At 33.5% G+C, this 22,537-nt stretch overlaps 1 protein-coding gene across 2 annotated transcripts in view; it reads right to left on the bottom strand.

Moving 5' to 3' along the window:
- Nucleotides 1-22,537, bottom strand: part of KLHL1 (kelch like family member 1) — a gene marked incomplete at its 5' end in the record, with an annotated part of 314,402 nt that overhangs the window by 172,161 nt on the left and 119,704 nt on the right. For both annotated transcript variants that reach the window (XM_084879715.1, XM_084879716.1), the window contains 2 exons: nucleotides 2,022-2,218; nucleotides 20,444-20,580. In XM_084879715.1, the coding sequence (XP_084735841.1) occupies nucleotides 2,022-2,218; nucleotides 20,444-20,580 (334 nt within the window). The remainder of the gene's footprint in view (nucleotides 1-2,021; nucleotides 2,219-20,443; nucleotides 20,581-22,537) is intronic.

The following is a 22,537-nucleotide window of genomic DNA, read 5'->3' as shown; positions in this document are numbered from 1 at the left end:
CTAAATAGATTTTGGAATCATCCACAAAAAAATCAATAGCTGAAACCAAATAAATGAGTGAAATTTCTAAAGAAAAGTTAACAAATAATATAAATAGAAAACATATACCAGTATAGACAGCAAGTTAATATCTAGACTTTGAAGACCAAGTTCATATCTAAAAAATCTTAGCAAGAAAATTAAAATTTAAACAAATAAATCTTATTTTTGAAATAATAAATAATTATAGCAAATAAAAAAGTTAATTCAGTCCTGAAGATAATAGGAAAATTGGGATGATTTACTATAACATCGTTAACAAGAAAAAAAATCATAGCATAATAGGTTTGCTCACAAAGCACAGACTGAATAGACTGGATGAGTACATATGCATGGTTAAATAAGGATCAGAAGCAAATATGTGGTGAGAAATTATAATATGAGATACAAGCATTCATCTCATAATTTTATGGAACTGAGAGAAAACTGTCTAGAAAGACAACTGTTCAATACATTTTCTTCACTAAAATAGCAACCCATGCACATCTAGAGAATACTAGAGCTTTTGCCTCCAAAAGAATTTGAAATCATTTAAATTTCAATAGAGATGAAATTTCATTTAAATTTAACTTATATTAATTTTAAATGAAATCAAAAGTCATTTAAGTTTGAACAGACATGTTAGCTAAAGCTCTTCTAGTTTCTGTTTTAAATACATTTTATTATAAGGCATACATTTTAAGTGCCTAAAAATATTGCTATTATTGAATGACAAATTATAGAACAATTTAAGCAGCTGCAAGAAAAACATTTTTATTACTAAATTAATAATTTCAAACTGGACCAGAAGGGACCATTATCCCTGTGGATATGGAACCATATTGTTCTTCGGCTTAGCTAAACCAGGAGATCCTAATTATAATAAAATGTGTATAATTAATTGACAGTTGGACTTTGATATTTCAGTTGATGAAATATTTGTTTACATTGATTTCATATGGTTCATGCAATTTCAATAGTAGTACAGTACCCAGTCATGAAAAATTTTGAAAGAAGTATTTGATGATAGAATTATAAAGCATGTATCTTTCCTTGTATTACTACATTTTCATGTAATTTACTAGTTTTCTTAAAGGATTAAAGAAGAAAACTAATATAATATTGAAATTCTATCTAAGAAAAATAATTGGAAGACTTTTAAATGACTAAATGTTTTATTAGTGGTTTGAAAAATTGTTTAATGTCAAAATAAGAGCTTTTTAATAAATAGTAATAATAAAGCTTAATGAGTTTTATCTTATATGAATTATTCTCCTGACTTGGAAAGGCAAAGTTTTATACTTTAAAATTGATTGTTCCAGTAATAATAATCAAATCATTAATAAAGTTAATAATAAAAATAGAAAAAATAGTTAGCAATTTTATAGGGCTTGCTTAAGACAGAGGCTATATTAAGTGTTTTTAAAATTATTATTTCTAGGGTGAAAAATTATGAGGATAAAATTGTTGTAATTGCTTATTCTCTTTTAGAATGAATATAATGTAAAAAAAAGTCACACCTTAAAGTGTACAATTCAAATGATTTTTAGTATCTATATAAATACCCATCTCCAAATATCATCACAGTGGAGGTAGAAATTGAACATAAATTTTTGCTTGATACAACTCAGTCCATAGTGGAGAGGTTGTAAGAAAAATGCAAAAGAAAAATTTTAATTCCAGAAACTGCTAGCCCTTCAATAAAAAAATTAAATAAATGGGGGAAAAAGGGTAGCTGTGAAAGTGGGTGTATAAAGATAGATATTCCAGGAACAGCAACTTATAAAATCTAAAATAAATAATATTTATATCTGTATTGCCTATAAAATATAAATAAAGCCATAATAAAGTCCATTATGTAATGTTTTGCATTGTATTCCATAATAAAAAGGCACCCATCATACAACATTTATGTTAAAATTTAAAAAGCAGTCCAATGCAATGACAGTATTTATTTTAGCCTTTGGTACTACAGCTATGCCTCTAATATTAAATTTTCTTACCATTGTGTAGCTGTGAGCCACCTTCATTAATTCAATGCACCCTTGAGCATCTGCAAATGCTCGGATTCCTAAGCAGTTGGAAGGATGCAGAAGCTTCATGAGGAAATGGCAGCACACTTCCACTACTTGGGGCAGCTGAAGAAGGCAGGCTGCGGAGAGGAGGTTTTCAATGGTGTCTTCCTTTAATTCCAAGCAACCTGCACAGTAAGGGCAGAGAGTTATAAAATCGCTTACAACATAACATGTATGATTGTGTTTCTCAAAACTTTAGGCCAATCTGCTAGATATAATTTGAACCTATATTTATAGTCAAGTTAAACATAAGTCCATAAAGTCCAGCATCTTGCTTTGTTAATTAAAGTTAACTTACAATATTATGTGCATAATGAAGTGATCGCCACAGTAAGTATAGTAACCATCTGTTACCATACAAAGTTACGATGATATTCCTTATGTTGTACATTAAATTTCAGTGATTTATTTTATAACTTAAAGTTTGTACTTTTTATTCCCCTTCACATTTTTCACCCATCTCCCTCCCCTTCCACTCTGCAACCATTAGTTTGTCCTTTATATCTATGAACTTTTTTATGTTTTATCTTTTTTGTTCATTTGTTTTAGTTTTAGACTCCATATATAAGTGAAATGATACTGTGTTTGTTCTTCTCTGTCTTATTTTACTTAGCATAATACCCTCTGGGTCCATTTATATTGTCCCAGATTTCAATTTTTGTAACTGATTATTTCATATCATATATGAACCATATCTTTTTTATTCATTAATCTGCCAATGAAAATCTAAATTGCTTCAGTATCTTGGCTATGGCAAATAAGGCTGCAGTGTACATAAAGATGCATATATCTTTACAAATTAGTGTTTTTATTTTCTTCAAGTAAATATCCTGAAGTGGAATTGTTGGGTTTTATGATAGATATCTCTAGTTTTAACTTCTTGAGGAACTCCCATATTTTTTTCATAGTGACTGCAAAATTTACAATCCCACCAACATGCCCAATATTTCCTTTTCCTTCACATCCTTGAAAGCATTTGTTATTTGTTGTCATTTTGCTAATAGTCAACCTGATAAGTATGGTGATATCGCATTGAGGTGTAAATTTGCATATCTGCGATAATTAGTGATGCTGAGCCTCTTTTCATGTGGCTGTAGGTCATCTGAATGTCTTCTTTGGAAAAATATCTGTTCAGTTTCTCTGTCCATTCTTCATGTAATGTTCAAAATCATCTAGTACATACAAATGCAGTTTCAACTAAATTATATGTATCCACTTCAGCAGAAGTTATGTTTTTCCTTCAAAAGGATGCTCAAGTGTTAATAAAAATAACTAAAGTTTACTAATACCTATAAATAATATCTGAGGGCTTTAATTCAAACTTTATTCACAAGATCAGCATGAGAGGATATTATAATTTGAAAAAATGTGTTACATATTAACTTCTTTCTTAGAATTTATAATATACATAACATATTATAGTCATGGCAACTTCACATATGTTATTATCATGACCATAATACTGTTAAAATAATTTTATGTGTAAAACTGATATTAAGATGGCAGGTGGATGTGTGTATGTGGTGTGTGTGTGTGTGTATGTGTGTGTGTGCATATTTGTATTTTTATCTTCCCTGTTCAACTCTTGAAAAGTGATTCAGAGATATTATATCAGTGTGATAAAGTTATAGGATATTAAAATATTTGTTTATAGAAATAATTTTTCAGTCTAGATTTAAATTTTGGGTCTATTCCTGTGTTTCATAACAATTTTTATAACATTTTTACAGGCCATCTATCCATTCTTTCCTATTAAAACAAGAAAATCTTTTGACTTTTGGCAGTTTAACTATAGACTAATTTTTATTAGATACTTATTGGTAATTTTTATGTAAATTTTAAAGAAATAAGCAATGTTTATTTCAAAAAATTTTAAATGTTCTATTTTTTTCAACCAGGAATATATCCATTTGTAAAAGCCAGAAGGCACAAATGGAATATTAGCCAGTGTTGAGCTTGAATGAACACAATTTGTACTACCTCATGCATGATATATTTCTTTATAGCTATAACCTGCCCATTTATCTTATGGACTTAGATGGTAAAAGGCAAAAATCTGCCATATTTTTTATTTAAAGAGAACCAAAAAAGTACATGATTACTGTTAATGAAAAAAATAAAGTAATTTTATACTTTAATTCAAAGTCAACTTTCAAGGCATAAAGTTCTCAAATGGTTTTAGCTTTAATGTTTTCAAGTTAGGTACCCCAGAAAATTGGCAAAAAAATAGCTTATACTTTGGTAAAATTATGGGTACTGAAAGATCCTGTGAATACAGTATCATAAAACAATGAGAACTTTTCTCAAATAATAAGGAAATATTTATCTCTCTTGTCAAATCCAGAGGAAGGCTGTCTCCGGAAGTGATTGATTGAAAAGCTCATCACATCAGGAGACAGACAGCTCACGTCACTTGCTGTTTCCCTCGTGGTTGCCATACCGTCAAGTTTCAGATTCAGGCAGCAAAACACCCATCACAAGAGAAACTATTCCTTCATATATACATATATATTTTTTGCATGAGTAAATAAATGTTTACAAAAAGTTTCCCCAAATTATTTTTTGTATGGTTCCTTGGGAAAAATTTAGTCATGTTGAACTCAATAATTAGAAATGGGCTAAAACCTCACTGATTGATTTTGAGCCTATTTAAATTAGAATTATAAAATTAAAGTAAGCATCCCTTGAATCAATTGGGGAATAAAAAGGAAATGAGTTTTGAATAGTTATCACCAATGTGTGCAACTTTTATCTATAGTCTCACTTTATTTAAATACTAGAGCAGTTGAGCTTTCAAAACATGTAGCAGTAGACTTAAACTCTGATTTTCAATATAACAATATAGTTAAACTTATGCTGCATTGGAATGAAAACATGTAAAATAGAATGGGGAAGAAAAACTCACATTATAGAAGATTACAAATCTATGCTGCTTTATTTTTTAATATACAAGTGGTATCATATTAACAATCTGATATATTACCATAGTTCACTTATAAATATAGTTACATTGAAAAAACAATGCATTCTATTAGATAGGTACAAAAATTGCCAATGAAATTCATAAAGTAAATATTATATTTCTTCTATCGTCTATCCATCTATCTTTCTTTAATGAAAATATAAATAAATAATATAATTGACACACTAGAAATTAAAACTAAATTAATATGTTAGTAATTCATAGGGGAAATGAATGTTTTTTCTTAGAATAAGAAAAACAAGTTTTACATTTATAGAAAACTTACAGTATTGTACAGAAATTTTTTATACAGTATAGTTGTTTTTCCCAGTTATTAACATTTTACATTAAAATGGTACATGTTGAATTAATGAACCAATATTGTCAAACTCCATATTGTTTAGGTTAATTTGCATACTCACGCCTGATTGGCTGGTGGGTGTGGCTTGTGGGTGTAATGGAGGTATAGTCAATTTGCATGATTCTCTTTTATTAGATTGGATCATTTGGAAAGAATAAGGATGTGTTTGCTGAGTGAAAACCTGGGCATATTCTGAACATTCCCTTAATACACATTTATGCACAGCTTAAATTTTTTACTGTAATTATAGTGTATGTTCCATATTTTCAGTATATTATAATTTATAACTCTGTTCCTAACCAACTGTAGACATTTTATTACTTGTTATGGAGGTTAAAACAGCCTGTCACTCAATAGGATATTTTTGCTGTGAGAAAAATTAAATAAAATAAGTAAATAAATACAATCAACTCATACTTTTATACACATTTTCCAAGCTTCCACTCTAAGAAATATAATTTGGTAAACTGTATATCATAAATACCACATATATACTCATTCTTCCTATTACAGAATTAAGTATTTTATAATAGACACCTTTATGTAGTACAATTATTCTTAGCATAGATAATACTTTTTCCTTTCAATTAAATGCACCTTGAGCCCAAATGAGTTTAATTCATAGATTTATTATTCTGTTCTTTAATGAAATTATTAGTAATCTGTGTATCTGGACAACATCATTTGAATTGAAATCAGCCAAAAATACTTCTGAAATGTGTTATGATATCCACTTTTGACATATTAGTGAAGATGTGTGAAGTACTGTACATCATATGGTATTACAAATATTCAAATATTTAGAAACATTTTCTCAGATGTTGGAAAACATTGTTTCTCAGATTTTAGTATAAAAAACCTGTGTTTTTGTTAAGCAAAATATTTATTTTTATTTTATCAGAGTGATCATGTTTCTTCCTTTGCTTTGATGACTGAGAAGCTAAAACAAATTGATATATCCTTTTATGAATAAAAATGGAATCTTTAGACATTTTCTTATGGTGCAAATCGTATCATGGATATTGTGGATGTGAATTGGAATGCCCTTTTTAGGTCTTTTTTATTTGGATTTCAAAGCCTCATACAACTTGTCTAATGAAAAACAAAATTATGAACTAAGTTATAATCTTGTGACTTTGTAAATGACTTTCCATATTTTCTCCCTTTGTGTTTCACTTCAATCAGGAACATAGAGAAATAGAAGGGGATAAGTCTCAGAGAATGTACCTTCTCACTGGACAGATTTTATTGTAACAGTATGGAGGATCATGTTCTCATAGACCTGGTTTGAATTGATATTATCTACAAAGTTGCTTCATCTTGGGGTGCTCAAGTATTTTATACACTACCTTGGGTTGTTGTAATGTGAAAAAAGGTCAGCAATTTTTATATTTTATTCTGCTCGGGTTGGGAGTTCTACCATCATACCTGTGCATGTGGCTGTCCACCCACTTCCTCTACTCCAGGACTTCGAAATTGCCAGATTGTTTGGTCTTAGGGTTTGTTTGTTTGCTTGTTTGTTTGTTTTGGAGAGAAGTAACAAGTATTTTGGGGGGAGCACTAATTTGGCTCTCAAATCTACTTGATAGGCTATCTTTTCACTTTTCTGCTATCATTATTAGTCATTTTCAGAGATGATCACTTTTTTGACAATAAGCATTCAAATTTTTTCTTGAAATCTGCACATCTAACAATTCATATTCTTAATATTTCTTAGTCCCAATTAACCAGAAGTGCAATAATTACAAAGTGCTATTGAGAAATTATACATTTGATTCTCATATATGTATGAAATCTTTTCCCAAAACACTACCCTAGTGTATCCAGTTATATCATATTACTAACACCTTATTTTCCCTCATTTATATATTTCATTCTAAAGCCATTTTGTAAAATGCACAATTAAATTAAATAAATATAAAAAATGAGGTTTGTACTTGAGGCCCTAAAAAAGTTTTCCTTAATTTGATTAATGAAATAATTGTAAGAAAAATAAAAATTGTATTATTATGTAATTTTTGGATTAAACTTATGTACTACTCAAAAATGCTTATTAAACATAAAGTAGATTAGCTCAGGAAAACATGAAAATAATGACCCACATTTCTAAATATTGTTTGTATTTTGCTGATATGGCTGTATCAGAAATGCAAATGTTATATATTAAATAAATGTGAACTTATTTTTATAATTATTCTTGCAAGGTTGACTTCTACTATTCTTCATTAAATTTTATTATTTTGCATTATCCTTTCCACTCGCTAGTCATAAACATTTCTCCAGAGAAGAAGAAAAGATGGGGTGGGAAACAGACGTGTGTGAATGCCATTTGGCTGGAGTATTTTGTCTGGTTAAGGAATGTGAGAGAAGTATAATAGTAGCTACAATGTGCTCAAGAAGAAAGTTCAAGCACAGTATAAAAGGAGTCATAGATCCGGGTATTCCGTAGGAATATCATGAACATGCAATTCATGTTTAGCTGAAAACCATTTTCCTTGTTGGGTAGCCCTTACTATTCTTTATCTGAGAGAGACAAAGCATTTAAAATTAAGTGCTGATGATTCTTATAAATTTTCTTTCTCAAATCAGGCAAAGTAGTAATTTATGGAATTTTTAGAAAACATTTTTAAAAAATATTTTAAATTGATTTTTAGAGAGAAAGAGAGAGGGAGAGAGAAAAACATTATGTACATCAATGAGCTGCCTCCTGCATGCTTCCTGCTAGGGATTGAGCCAGCAACCCCTGGCATGTGCCCTGACTGGAATCCAACCATACCTTTTCAGTACATGGGATGATGCTCAACCAACTGAGCACACTGACTAGGGTTGGATGTCTTAAGAAGACAGGACTGCTCCAGCCATGAAGACAGAAGAGAAACACTCCAGAGATGGAAGATGCTGACCGCCTTGCTGTACTAGCAGACAGCAGCTGTGCTTTGCTGCAGGTTGCCCAGGACCAAACCAGAGAGGGTCAGACCTGCATTACCACCATTTGTCCACCATCCAGAACTGAAATATCATTGCTGACATGTACACATAAGGAACTGTTTGACATTGAAATTGGGACTCAAAAGAACTGTTGGCCCAGAATAAAACTCACTACAGACTGTTTCATTTGCCTCTCAGCAAACCATTATTGCTTGTCTCATTTTTAGTTCTTATTTCTAGTATCACATCATCTAGGGAAATAATGAACACCATAAACTGATGAACAAAAACAGACCCGGAGACAGGGAAGCAGCGATCAAACTGTCAAACCTCTGAGGGAAAGTAGGGGAGGGTGGGGGAAAGGAGGGGAAATCAACTGAAGGAATTGTATGCATACATATGATCCTAACCAATGGTCACAGACAACAGGGGGTGGGGGCATGTGTGGGAAGGGTTTGAGATGGGAATGGGGGGATGAGGACAAATATGTGATAAATAAATCAATAAAGAAATTAAAAAAGAGTCTAGTCTCAAGTGGTGTTTTGTTTGCTTGTTTTTGTTTGTTTTCTTATTTATATTCATTTTTCTCATACGTGATTTGCAAATAGCATCAGCTGTATTAAATTTTAAAAGGAAAGTATTGATGCCAAAACCGGTTTGGCTCAATGGATAGAGGATCAGTCTGTGGACTGAAAGGTCCCAGGTTCCATTCTGGTCAAGGGCATGTACATTGATTGTGGGCACATCCCCAGTAGGGGGTAGGCAAGAGGCAGCTGGTCGATGTTTCTCTCTCATCAATGTTTCTAGCTCTCTATCCCTCTCCCTTCCTCTCTGTAAAAAAAAAAAAATATATATATATATATTTTTTTTTATAAAATATATATATATATATATATATATATATATATATATATATATATAAATAAAATAAATAAGAAAGTATTGAGATCTATTTAGAATTTTTAAAATACATTTTATTGATTTTTTTTCAGAGAGGAAGGGAGAAGGAGAGAGAGCTAGAAACATCAATGAGAGAGAAACATCGACCAGCTTCCTCTTGCACACCCTACTGGGGATGTGCCCACAACCAAGGTACATGCCCCTGACCAGAATTGAACCTGGGACCTTTCAGTCCACAGACTGAAGCTCTATCCACTGAGCCAAACCGGTTTCGGCTATTTAGCATTTTAAAGGTATGCATTGTTTAGAAACCTAAAGTTGGTGTTTGAGTTTTCCCAACTGTCAGATAAAGCCAAATATTGTGAGTCATAATTGAGATGTTTTTGAAACATATTAAAAATGTTAAATATTGAACATGCATAGTATGTTTATGTGTTTTTATTTAGACAAATTATAAAACAAAATTATACTTAAGTGGCACTTATGATTTGTGGACATTCAAGGTTGAGAATTATTTCAAATACTGCTATGGTCAGTTACAAATAATTCTGCATTTAACTAACATCTATATACTTTCTTCAGGTTATTCATGATTTGTATAAAATAAAATTAATTTTAAGAAAAATTTATATTTGATGGAAGTTGGTACTATATTAATGGAAAGTCATATTTTTCACTTAATGTGTCAATAACATAAGTACTTATAAGCATTTTAATAAAACAGAAGTTTGAGTAAATTTGGAGTTAGTTAAAAGGACTGCAATGTCATTGAGGAAACTGGACTATGGTTTCATATTTGTGAAATTTGGTGATCTTTATGTTAAAGGTGTTTTCATTTCTGTATAAGACAATAAGATTTGATTTAACTGCCCATTTCAAAATGTGACTGGGTGGATCAAATGAAATAAGTTATGCTAAAATACTGAATGCAACATATGATAAAAATCACACCTGAAATATATAAAGTAGCAAAATTACAACAAGGTGATTTTAAAAAAAATATACTCCTAAAATGTACACTTAACAATTCATATGAATTATAAGTATATTGTAATACAGAATCATATAATAAATTTGATTAAGTATTAATATATATTTTATCAACAATGTGTTATTCTCTTCCCAGTTCTCAGTCTTCATCTCTGATTTTTAATAACAAATTATGGAAAGGATTTGAAGGACTTATAAAAATACCTATTATGAATAACAATTATAATTGAGTGCTTACAATATGCTAAGCATTATGCTAATTTTGTTCAAATTACTCTACAGATGAATAAATATAAGACTCTATAAAACCATGTAACCTGACCAAGACCTCAAATTACAAAAAGGGAATCCTGAAATATATAATCAAAATACTTAATGAAAAGTAAGAAATAAGTACATTCCAATTAGAATAAATGCCCAGAACCAACACTGGGTTGCCCACATCATACTGAGTTTTAGTTGAATATCAGTCCTGGTGAAGGCTGAAGAAACCCTCAGATATTTCTGAGGTTAAATGCCATATATTATACTATACTATACTATACTGCCACTCAAAGCTAACAGAATCAATTGTATGAAGTAGATATTTTGGGTTATAGTGAAGATGAAATAATCCTGAGGAAATATAGTTCACTATAAGATTAATGCACAAGAATACATAGCATGTTCCCTGCACAATTGGTATAATGGCATATGATTCAGTCTCTGCTTTTCTAGTACCCAAAACAGAGGAAAATGTGAACAATTAAAAGACTAAGAGGAACAATAAACTAAAATTAAAGCATATTTTTTAAAGTTGATTATGAGACCTAAGAGATTGTTCTTACTTGGAAACTTTAAAAGTAAATGTGAGCTATGGTGTAGAGAGGCATAACCCTTCCTCTATAACTAGTAATATTGAATTTCACACAATTATTTCTTTTTAGTTCATCTATAAAATTCCACAGCATAACGCCAAAATGTATTTCAGTAACAACAAAAGTTGTACAATATTCACAAAATGTAGCATGTTTATTGATACAATTTTTTTTTTCAAAATTAGCTTTCTATTACTCAGTACTGAACACACACAATGTTTCTTGGTAAAATAGTAGAAGGTATTGGTATGATGGCAATCAATATACACCAGAATATTTTATTTTTTGTTACTTCTGTATTTAATCATAATTTTAACATCCTATTAAAATTGTTAAGTCAGTGTTTTTACAACTCAAGTTATGGTTGTAATTATATATAAAACCAGTCTTTAAAGGTTTAATAAGTTAAATTGAGAACATAATTTTCTCATCTAGTAAAAATCCTAAGTTTAAAACTAATGTCCTGCTAATGTGCTTGCATAATTCATGTCACTTGAATTAAACCAGTAATAAAAATGAAAGAATAATTTACTTTTAATTACAATAAAAATTATGAGGAGGTTTTAGAATATTCAGTCTAGGCTGAATATATTGATCTAAATGTTCAATATTAAAGCAGAACATTAAACATATCAACTCCTATATTCATGCATTTATTTCATGCAAATATTTGGCAGTAAGCAGAAGTTATCTTCATATTCCCTAGCATAAGTCTTTAATTAACTTGATAGCACACAAAGTTTTGTGTTTGTTTTTAAAAAAGCAAGTTAAGACTTCAGGGTGATTAAAGGGTTGCTATTTGGCAGTTTAATTTTCTACCCCTCTTCTTAATACTACTTCTATGGACAGCTTCCTTTATTAAATCTTGTCCTTATCAGTTCTCTACAGGACCTGACACTTAGCTAGTAACCCTGTAATCCCATCTCCAATATTTGTTCGAACTCTATTTCCTTACACACCAATGAACAGAATTTATTTTTAAGAATGTCAGTATCATAGGGACTATGTAAGAGATAAGAAAGAAATACGTTTTTATCAGCTCAAAGACCACTTTAAAATACAGAGAATCTGTTCAAATATATAAAATTTTCTCTTTCATTTTCACAATGCCGTCATTAATTTAGGCTAGAGGTGAAATACATATAGATACAAAAACAATACAGTAGCCCTCAAAATTTGTTTTATACCATTCTTAATGAGAAAATATGAGGCTGTATACATCAAAACTAGGTTTATAAACCCTCCTCCCCAAAAAGAAAACAAAGGATAGCTATTTTAAAGCCTAAATTGGAAAGTCTCTTAGAGGTAGGGAATGTGTGTAATCAGCATAGTGTTTTCCAGAGCCCATTATAGGTCATGGCACATAGTAGGCATTCAGTAAAACCTGAGAGGCATTCAGTGCATTCACAGGAAAAGAACTATTAGCCATTAATGAGCTTAAATTTTTAGGCACCATTGCTCCCTGCAGGTAAGTAGCATTCCATTGTGAGGAAGCATGAACCTAATCAGCAGTGATTCACCATATAGCAATAAGGGAGTCGATCTAAGCTACTCAAACTATTTTGAGGACAGGAGATAACTTCAAAGAACTCTGTCATAACACATACTATACAAAAGGGTATTGACTTAGTACAGAAAGTACCATTCAATTTGTGTTATGGCATTTTATTCTAGTAATAGATTAATATCTTACTATTGATCTTTGTCAGGGTATTTTATATCACTAAGTGGGCTGCTTAAGAACTCCACAGTAGCCCTAGCCAGTTTGGCTCAGTGGATAGAGTGTCTGCCTGCAGACTGAAGGATTCTGGTTTCAATTACAGTCAAGGGTACACGCCCAGGTTGTGGGCTCGATCCCCAGGAGGGGGCATGCAGGAGGCAGCTCTCTCTCCCTCTCCCTTCCTCCCTAAAATCCATAAAATATATTTTTAAAAAACCACTCCAGAGTCTCAAACACTGAAAAAAATTACTGTCCCCTCATGTTAATTCAAAAGAGGCTAACAAAGTTCTGACCTATCTCATGATAATTTTGTCAATGTTCATTTGAAATATTAAATATGTAATTCTCAAAAATGTTTTCACAAAAAATGTTTATATGTAACATTTATAAAGTTTAGGATGGAATTTATAAAGTTCTATACCTTTCTAAGTAATTTGAAAATAGAATAATGGGAACTGTAAACATTTTTTTTTCCTTTTCTTCTCTGAATCCATGTTTCAGAGATGTTTTGTAGATTAATTCTAGAAGAGCATGGACTTCATTATTCCAAATTTAGGTGTTAGCAGTTAAAACAAATAATAAAAATAATAGGTATTTTTTCTAGATGAGTATAATTACAGAACAGAGACTTCAGAACATGTAGAAAAATGTTTTAAAAACTAAGTTCCTTTAAAACTTTACAGCCGAGATAGTGCATAATGATACATATATGTTACTACTTTTGAAAACAAAAGTGACAAGCTCTTTTTCACTGTTACTATGCTAATACTTCTATTTAATATCAAACTTGTTTAAAGGTCTGTCATTCCAATCTGTATTCATGAAGACTTAATTTATATTTTATCTTCTAGTCCCTAGTGTGACTCTCTTCATTCAATAAGTAATCAAATATTTTTCACTGAATTTTATAAAACTAGTATACAACTTATAATTACATTAGAGACCTGGTGCACAAAATTTGTGCACTGGGGTGGGGGGGAACCTCTGCCTGGCCTGTGCCCTCTAGCAGTCCCTGACCCCTCACTACTTACTGCCTGCATGCTTGCTGCTCCCTACAGCTCAGCTCACTGCTCCTTAGTGCTGCCACGAAGGCTCCCACCACCGCCACTGCACTCACCAGTCTTGAGCCCACCTTCTGGCTGAGCTGCTCTCCCCTTGTGGGAGCACACTGACCAAAAGGAGGCAGCTCCTATGCTGAGCATCTGCCCCCTGGTGGTCAGTGCATAGCGACCAGTTATTCCACCATTTGTCAATTTGCATATTAGGATTTTATTATATAGGATATTCTCTGGATCACAACCAAATATTCAAACTTTAAATTTAAGGGGAGTGTTGTAAAAGGGCACTATAGCAAGTCCTCAAATTGTGTCATTTTGTTCAACATTGTGTTTTTTGTTTGTTTTTGTTGTAATTTTGATGAGATGCCCCAGGAATTTAACTCTTGTTTATATCAATTAGCCTATGCTAAAATTGGTTTCATTATACATTATTTCACTTAAAAACCTATTGATGACATTAAGTGAGGACATATTTTATTTTATAAACAGCCTGTTGCTTAAATGAGCATTTGCTCTCCATGAATGACTCTTAATCTCAGATTTCCTAGTAAAAATCTATAAAAAAAAAACATTAAGGAAAGTTTAAAAAGAAGATATGTCAAAGTTACTTAACATAATTAAGAATTTAGAAAAGTGATATGAACTTGTTAGAAATATAATTATTTCTAGCACCAATGTGATTTTTCTCTTTTTTCCACTCCTGAACTTTTACACTGGCAAGTATGTCAAACTCAAAGGCTAACACGGGCCAAATAAACAAGATTTAAGTTTATGTGGGCTGCAAAAAACAAAAGCTTCAATTTTCATAGAAACTTAGGTTTATTTCAATAGAGACATGCTGAATACAAAGGGCTGAAATAAACACATAATCATTAACATAAAAAATACATTTTAATAAAAAATTAATATTTTTTCTTGAACATTAACTTACCAGACACTGAATAGCTGCACAAGATAATAAGCGTAACAAAAATAAACCTATTTTTCTTGTTCTCTGAAAGTGTAATATTTCCTACTGTGCACACCAAACAAGACTAATAACATGGCAATCAGCTGCTAAAATATTTGCTGCTAGTATTAGTGGACAGGAATGGTGTGACTGCATGTAAGGCGCATAAGGGAAATGAATGCAACATGATTATAGTAATCAGTCATTAGTGAACGTTGTAGTTTGTTAATATAACTAGAGGTCCAGTGCACAAAATTCACACACGAGGAGGGGGCGGGGGGTTCCTCAGCCCAGCCAGCACCCTCTCCAATCTGGGACCCCTACAGGGATGTCCAACAGCCCAATTAGTGGTCAGACATCCCTCTCACAATCCAGGACTGTTGGCTCCCAGTGTCTTGCTTGCCTCTGCCTGATTACACCTAATCGCTTCTGCCTGCCAGCCTGATCACCCCCTAACCACTCTTCTGCCAGTCTGATTGACACCTAACTGCTCCCCTCCAGCCCAATTACCCCTAACTGCCCTCTCCTGCCATCCTGGTCACCCCTAACTGCCCTCCCCTGCATGCCTGGTCCACCCCAACTGTCCTCCCCTATAGGCCTGGACTCCCCTAACTTCCCTTCCCTACAGGCCTGGTCCCCCCAACTGCCCTCCCTTGCAGGCCATGTTGTGGCAGCCATCCTGTGTCCACATAGGGGCAGTCATCTTTGACAGCATGGGGGTGGCCATCTTGTGTCTTGGAGTGATGGTCAATTTGCATATTACTCTTTTATTAGATAGGATAATGTATAGCAGGATGTTGTAAAAATTAAGTTATGATTTTTTTATTAAAAAGTTTGTTACATATCATTATATTGGCTGGGCCACAAAAATATTCATTGTGGGCTGGAAGTGGCCTGTTGGGCCACAAGTTTGACAAGCATATAAGTGTGTGATAACAACCTAACAAAGTGCCACCCCTCCTTTTTTTTTTAAGAAAAGAAACTAACTTTGACACTGTAGTAATTAGTCTACATTTCAATAGTTGTATATTTACCCTTTATGCTTCCAATAAATTTAAAAATTATTAAATAATTAAGTTAAGATTTTCTTTAATTTTGTCAACACAAAAAACATATTGGTTTTCTTTATTTTATCTTACATATGTCTAGTATTAAACTTGTTTTATTATGATAACATCTTCCTTTACAAAATACTCTATACCCATTTGATCTAATACTACCACTGCACTCACTCCTCAATACCTAGGTCTCTTTCCAGTTAGAAAAAAAAAAATTAGTTTCCAAATATTTAATTTAGTTTTTACTGAAACTCTACCAGGATCCTGATCCCATTTCCTCTCTTTTTAATTTGCTGGGACAGGAGAAAATTGGGGTAATTAGAAAAGCTGTCTTCCGCATCTTACCAAGTATACATTTTTATTAAATGAAATCTTTAAAAGATGATTCTGTAGATGGAAAGGTATCAGCTGGGAGAGACGGCTGGGGCTTGGAGGAAATAAGTGACATGACAAACTGAACATGGACAGTCGTGGTGGTGGACCCTATGGGAGCAGGAAAGGGTCAGAGCCTTCCAGGATGTGGTCTAAATGATGGCTTAGCACCTAGACGAAGGAGACTTAAAACTTAGAGACACATTTTTTTTTTAAATACATTAACTGGAAGGATAACTTGCTTCTTGCCTAGGAGGCTTGAGCCTAGAGGTATAAATCATTTAAACACCCATATGCCGAGCACTCCTTTAGTTTTGCCATCTGAGCTCTCTGTTCAGATCCTCTTTGAGTGTATTGTTTTCCTACAAGTAAATCCTTGCCTGCTTTTGCTGTTATTTGTTGTCTCTTGTTTGAATTTATTCCTATAAGCAAGACTAGTGGGAGTGCAGAGTACTATCTCTGGCCTGAGGCAGAGATCCCCTTGTTCACCACTGACAATTGCTCTTTCTTCAAATAAAATATTATTAAGCTCTGTAATTATTGAAGCTCATGCCAGTCAAAATATTCATTGTGGGCTGGAAGTGGCTTGCTGGGCCACAAGTTTGACAAGCGTATAAGTGTGTGATAACAACCCAATTTCATTCTAATCTAACTTTATCCATTGTTTCATTTTCTTAGTTTCTAAGTTGATGAAATTAATTAGTTACCTATTGTTTTCAAACCTCAGATATTTTTCAGATCTCATAAAAATGTTTCCTTTGAAATCATTTTGAGCACTCTTATTCATGTCTTTTGAACACATTACCTTAACAGATAATAGTTATCAATCAATTCTTGATATAGTTGATCCTCCTTAGTTTTTTTTTAAAGCCTCCCAAACCTTAGAATTTAAGAAAATATTCCCAAACTTTAGTATCTTACTGCTTTTTCATTTTTACCACTTTCTGGGATACATTTATTTTTAGTCTTCTACAAAAAGTCTTAGAAGTCAGCTAGCAATCTAAGTAGAAACACACAGATACCTCCTATCCTTGCCTTCCTAAACTATTGCTCACGTGGTCACTCCTATTGCTGTAATTTGTTACATTGTATGTAGCTAAAGACAGGTACAGATTTCACATTATGCCTAAAAGTATGTCCTCATCTAGGGCATTTCTCTAAACTAACAATTGGAAATTTAGCAATCACCAGGAAGACAGAAGTATCAGAGCACAGGCCAAAGTGGCAGTGGCAGCTGAAAGGCAGCTTTGCATCCTGTCTGCCCTTTAAAAAGCAGAGCCCAATCTAGGTCATTGCATTCAGCGGGGAGCTTGGAAACATCTTCCAACTCTGTGCTGCACCAAGATGAGTGTCTTTTGACCCAGTTTTGCACAAGAGAATGCCAGGCTGCCAGGCTATGGCAGCTGTAAGTGTTGGATCCGTGCCTTTCTGTTGCTAGAAGGATTCTTGGCATGTAAGTTTCAGGATTTGTTTCTTTCCAAGAAACGATAAGGCGGTTGTGTTTGCTACTCTTGCCTGGGAGGCCATGATCCTTTGCTACTATTTCAGGTTGTATGCAAATTGAAATTGACCAAAATGATCTCAATTCCCCATCAGCTGACTAGACTTGCTTCTTCCTGCTGCTAGTCCTTTGACCTCCCTTTTTTTCTTAGAGGATTTGCTTTAGAAAAAAAACAGTAAATGCAAATTCCTTCTTTCCTCCTTTGAGGTGTGACTATTTTAAAAAGGTTCTTGACAGTTTTCCAATCCAGAAATGTTTTTTCTCAAAAGCCATCCCTTTGAAATGCCGACATCAAGGGAGAGAGCATCCAGTCTCTCAGTTTTGTGAGAGATCAGGAGCATAATTGGAGTGAGCTCCTTGCTTCAAGTTGTAAAACTACCTCTGTCCCAAGGATAGGAGAGGCGTTACTTTTCTCTTAGATACAGCCGATTAGCAAACACAGATGGCCTATATTCTCTCCCACCTGAGCACTCTAAAATTATCCCTTCTACCTTTTGTTCTGGCAGAATTATTAATTTATTGGGGTGACATTGGTTATTGAAATAATATGTTTCAAGTATACATTTCTATAATACACCATGTGCACATTGCATTGTATGTGTATCACCCAGAGCCAAAGCATCTTCCATCACCACATATGTGACCCTTTCCCCTTTGCTGCTCCCACCCTTCCCTCTGATAGCTTCTGCACTGTGTGCCAATGAGTTTTTGCTTGTTTGTTTTTGTTGTTTGTTCATTTACTGCTTTCAATTTTATATTCCCCCTGTGAGTGAAATCATATGGTCCTTGCCCTTTTCTGTCTGACTTATTTCCCTTAGCGTGGTAAGTAAACACTCCGTTCTGGTCCCCCTCCAAGATTACAACAGCCTTCAATAAAGGCTTACCTGCTTAACTTTGCCCAGAGCAAATATTTGCTTTGACAAAACATAATTTTAAAATTACCGAGTCTGGGAAATGTCTCTCCCCATCACATTGCCGCTTTGAGACTCAGCATCTAAAGCAGGTGCATTTTTGTTTCCAGAGGCTTCACTCACTGAGTGTTAAATTGGCATTAACAAGATTCTCTCTATGATTCTATTCTCTCTCAAAGAAGTTAGATTCCTACTAGTTCCAAGGTCTTTTGCTTTTAGATGCTGATCTTTAAGCACCGTGTCTTATTTCTCTGTGACCAGAAATATTGAAAAATGCAGCTCCTTAATCAAGAATCCTGATGCTTTGATAATCAAGCCCCTTCCTTCCTTCCTCCTTCCCTCCCTCCCTCTCTCCTTCCCTCCTTCTCTCCCCCCTTCCCTCCCTCCTCCATCCCTTGATTTCTTCCTCCTTCCTTCCTTCCTTCCTTCCTTCCTTCCTTCCTTCCTTCCTTCCTTCCTTCCTTCCTTCCTTCCTTCCTTCCTTCCTTCTTTTCTTTCTTTCTTTTCTTTCTTTCTTTCTTTCTTTCTTTCTTTCTTTCTTTCTTTCTTTCTTTCTTTCTTCTTCTTCTTCTTTTTTTTTTTTTAATATAATCATCAATAGTTTAGGCAAAATGAGCCACATTCCATTCCTAAAATGTATCCACTCATACTATTTCCTTTTAATCACAAGAAGTTATTATAACGTCTCCTCTAATCTCACGAGTCTTGAAAAGCTATTAAAATGTTTTAAATGAATGTGAACCCTGATAATGCTCTGAGCAGGTTTTATGCCTTTTAACTCTCTCTTAATACCTCGCATTATATCGTATGTATTTCATCATCTCTTTTCTGCACTTGGACCATGGGCTTCTGGGAGGCAAGACGTGGCTTACTCATTAGTTTATGTTCCGGAGACAGAGCTAATACTTGCACATCAAGTGACATTCAACTAATGTCTGCTAAGTTAGCAAAGCTATTTGCACTAAACTTTATAAGGTGCATAAACCAATATAAAATGTCAATTTAGAGGACCAGAAAGAAACAAATAGCTTTTAAATCTCATCATTTCCACAATTCTATGTATTTTCATTGTCCATTTAAAGTTAATAGAATCCACATTAAATGTTCTATGAAGGTTTTAAAATTAAAATAATACATTGCAAAGAATAAAGAGTTATTTGAACACATCTACTTCAAAATGAAAAAAAAAAATAGAATCCTCTTTGCTTCCCAATATTTTAAATATGGACATGAACAAATTCTTATTTGATCATTAATGACCTCACTGCTTCTCTTTTCAGTGCCTCTATCTGATATTTATTTTATAAGCCATTTTATTTTATTTTATTGAATTTTTAAAAATTTAATTTTAGAGTGAGAAAGGAAGGGAGGGGGAGAGAGAGAAAATCATCCATGAGAAAGAGCCGTCAATTGGCTGCCTCTTGCACACCCCCTACTGGGGATTAAGCTAGAAATCTGGGCATGAGCCCTGACTGGGAATCCAACCAGTAGCCTCTTAATGCATGGGGTGCTCAACCAACTGAGCCACACATGCCAGGGCATATAAGCCAATTTAAATTATCAGTGGAAGGAATTTGATATATGTACTAGTATACATATATACATTTATAATTCCAGTGACAAAAGAAAAAGTAGTCTGACTTTTCTTTGTTAGTCTTTCAAATGGAAAAATAAATAAATAAAATAAAAGATGCAAGCTGTATTTTTCTTTAAATTTTAAAATCCTGTACTCAAATTCTAAAATCCACAAGACATCAGTGTGAAGCTTCATCTTTTACTGTACCTGTATATGCAAATTGGACAAGATCCCAGAGGGCATTGGGGTCTATGCCTTCCATCTTGATTTCTTCTTGCTTGGCTTCACAAACATCACTTGTAAACATGGCAGAAAAGTAATCTGAGACTGAGCTCAGAACAAGCCTGAAAGAGTCAAAAGATCTAATTTAGGGAGTCAATATAAAGCATCAAAATGCTAAGTGTCAACAACAATGGAGTACAGAGCAATCCATTTACGTATCTTTCTGTGTCTGTTTGCCTATCAATCAATTATATATCTGTGTATCTATCACCCATCTATTAATCTATAATTACCTTATGGAATGTACTTTTAAAAACTGATTTAGAAATTATGTTCTACCATTTTAAATGCATTTTTCATTTCACTTTTAGTTCTTCTATCCTTTTATATCAGAATCCAATTTTATGTCTTTCTACATCCTCACCCATTTTTCACCACTATCTACTAAATAATACAGGCCTGGTCCTCACCCAAGTACCCTCCCCTGCCAACTTGGTCACCCCTAACTGCCCTCCCCTGAAATCCTGGTCCCTCCCTGCATGCCTGTAGCTCCCAACTTCCCTTTCCTGCAGGCCTGCCCCCCCCCCCAACTGCCCTCCTCTGTGGATCTGGTCTCTACCAACTGCCCTCCTCTGCAGGCCTGGTCACCCCCAACATCCCTGATCTACTGGCCTGGTCACCCCTAACTGCCCTCCCGTGAAGGCTTGATTGCCCCCATGGCCCTCCCTTGCAGGACTGGTCCCTCCCAACTGCCCTCCCCTGCTGGCCTGATTGCACCCAACTGCCCTCTCTTGCAGGCCTGGTCCCTCCCAACTTTCTCCCCTGCTGGCCTGATTGCACACAACTGCCCTTTCTTGCAGGCCTGGTTCCTCCCAACTGCCCTCCCCTGCTGGCCATCCAGTGGCAGCCATCTTGTGTCCACATGGGGGCAGCCATCATGTGTGTTGGAGTGACAGTCAATTTGCATATTACTCTTTTATTAGAGAATATGTTTTCCTTAAAATTGTCTTGTGTACTCTTGGTTGACTCCTATATACTTTATAGTTTATTTTTTTAGCATTATGAATGATAACTTAAAAAAAAATAAAGCATGGTTATCTTCAAATATTTATTATATACCAATTAGATAAATCGGTGTCAAATAATTAGTTTTATCAAAAAATATAACAAAAGATAACATTATGCAATATGAAAACAAATTATAATAAACCAGAGGGATTATATTTCTCTCCTAATGCATAAGAAATATATTGAGAAAAAAATTAACTGTTTTAACCTTATACATATAAAGACTTGATTTATAACAGGGCCACTTCCATATAAAAAAAAATATTGTGAGACCTAGATAATTCAACCTTAAATAATTACATAAAATCTCCAAAACTGTGACATACAAAAATACTGCAAACTCAGTAAGAGAAGTGCAGAAAACTTTGTAATGCATTTAGATTTCATGAACATAAAATTTGCATTACATTTTAGAAGAGAAATGTAATGAAAAACAGAAAGTAATATCTTTATATGTGCATATAAAGCTCCTATTAATGCAAGAAAAGCAGGAGCCAAAAATGCATATATAAGTGGATTAATGTAGCCACTCTGGAAAATCTTATTGAGGTCACCATAAATGTATTTCCTTCAAAACCTATTAAACTTTTCTAAGTCCACTCCAACTTATTGTGATATTTAACGTTGTTGACCTCCCACTCCATCATTAAATCTCCATTTTAGCTAAGGCAGTGCAGACTTTCTTATCTCAGCTTACCTCTGATTCACTGACTTCTCTTCTGACTCTTACTCTTGACCCTTTCATTTCTCTAGGCTTTGAATCAGGGTTCTAAATATTTGCCTTAACACTCACTGCTTCAGAATCATTTTTAACCATGGTCTTAATTAGTATTATTATGGTAGTTTTATATCTAGCCTTGCATCTGGAATCCTAAAAAAACTTACCAGATATCCCAGTAACATTTCAGTATTCCCTAAACTAACTCAAAGTCTTCCCTGTGAGATTTTCTTTCATTTATACTTCCCTTATTCTAACTGGTGTACCGCCAATATATTGAATTTTCAGAGTAG

This window comes from Pipistrellus hanaki, assembly GCF_964339955.1.
Source record: "Pipistrellus hanaki genome assembly, chromosome: 3".
In the NCBI taxonomy this organism is placed as follows: Eukaryota; Metazoa; Chordata; class Mammalia; order Chiroptera; family Vespertilionidae; genus Pipistrellus; species Pipistrellus hanaki.
This window is presented reverse-complemented; position numbering and strand designations above follow the sequence as displayed.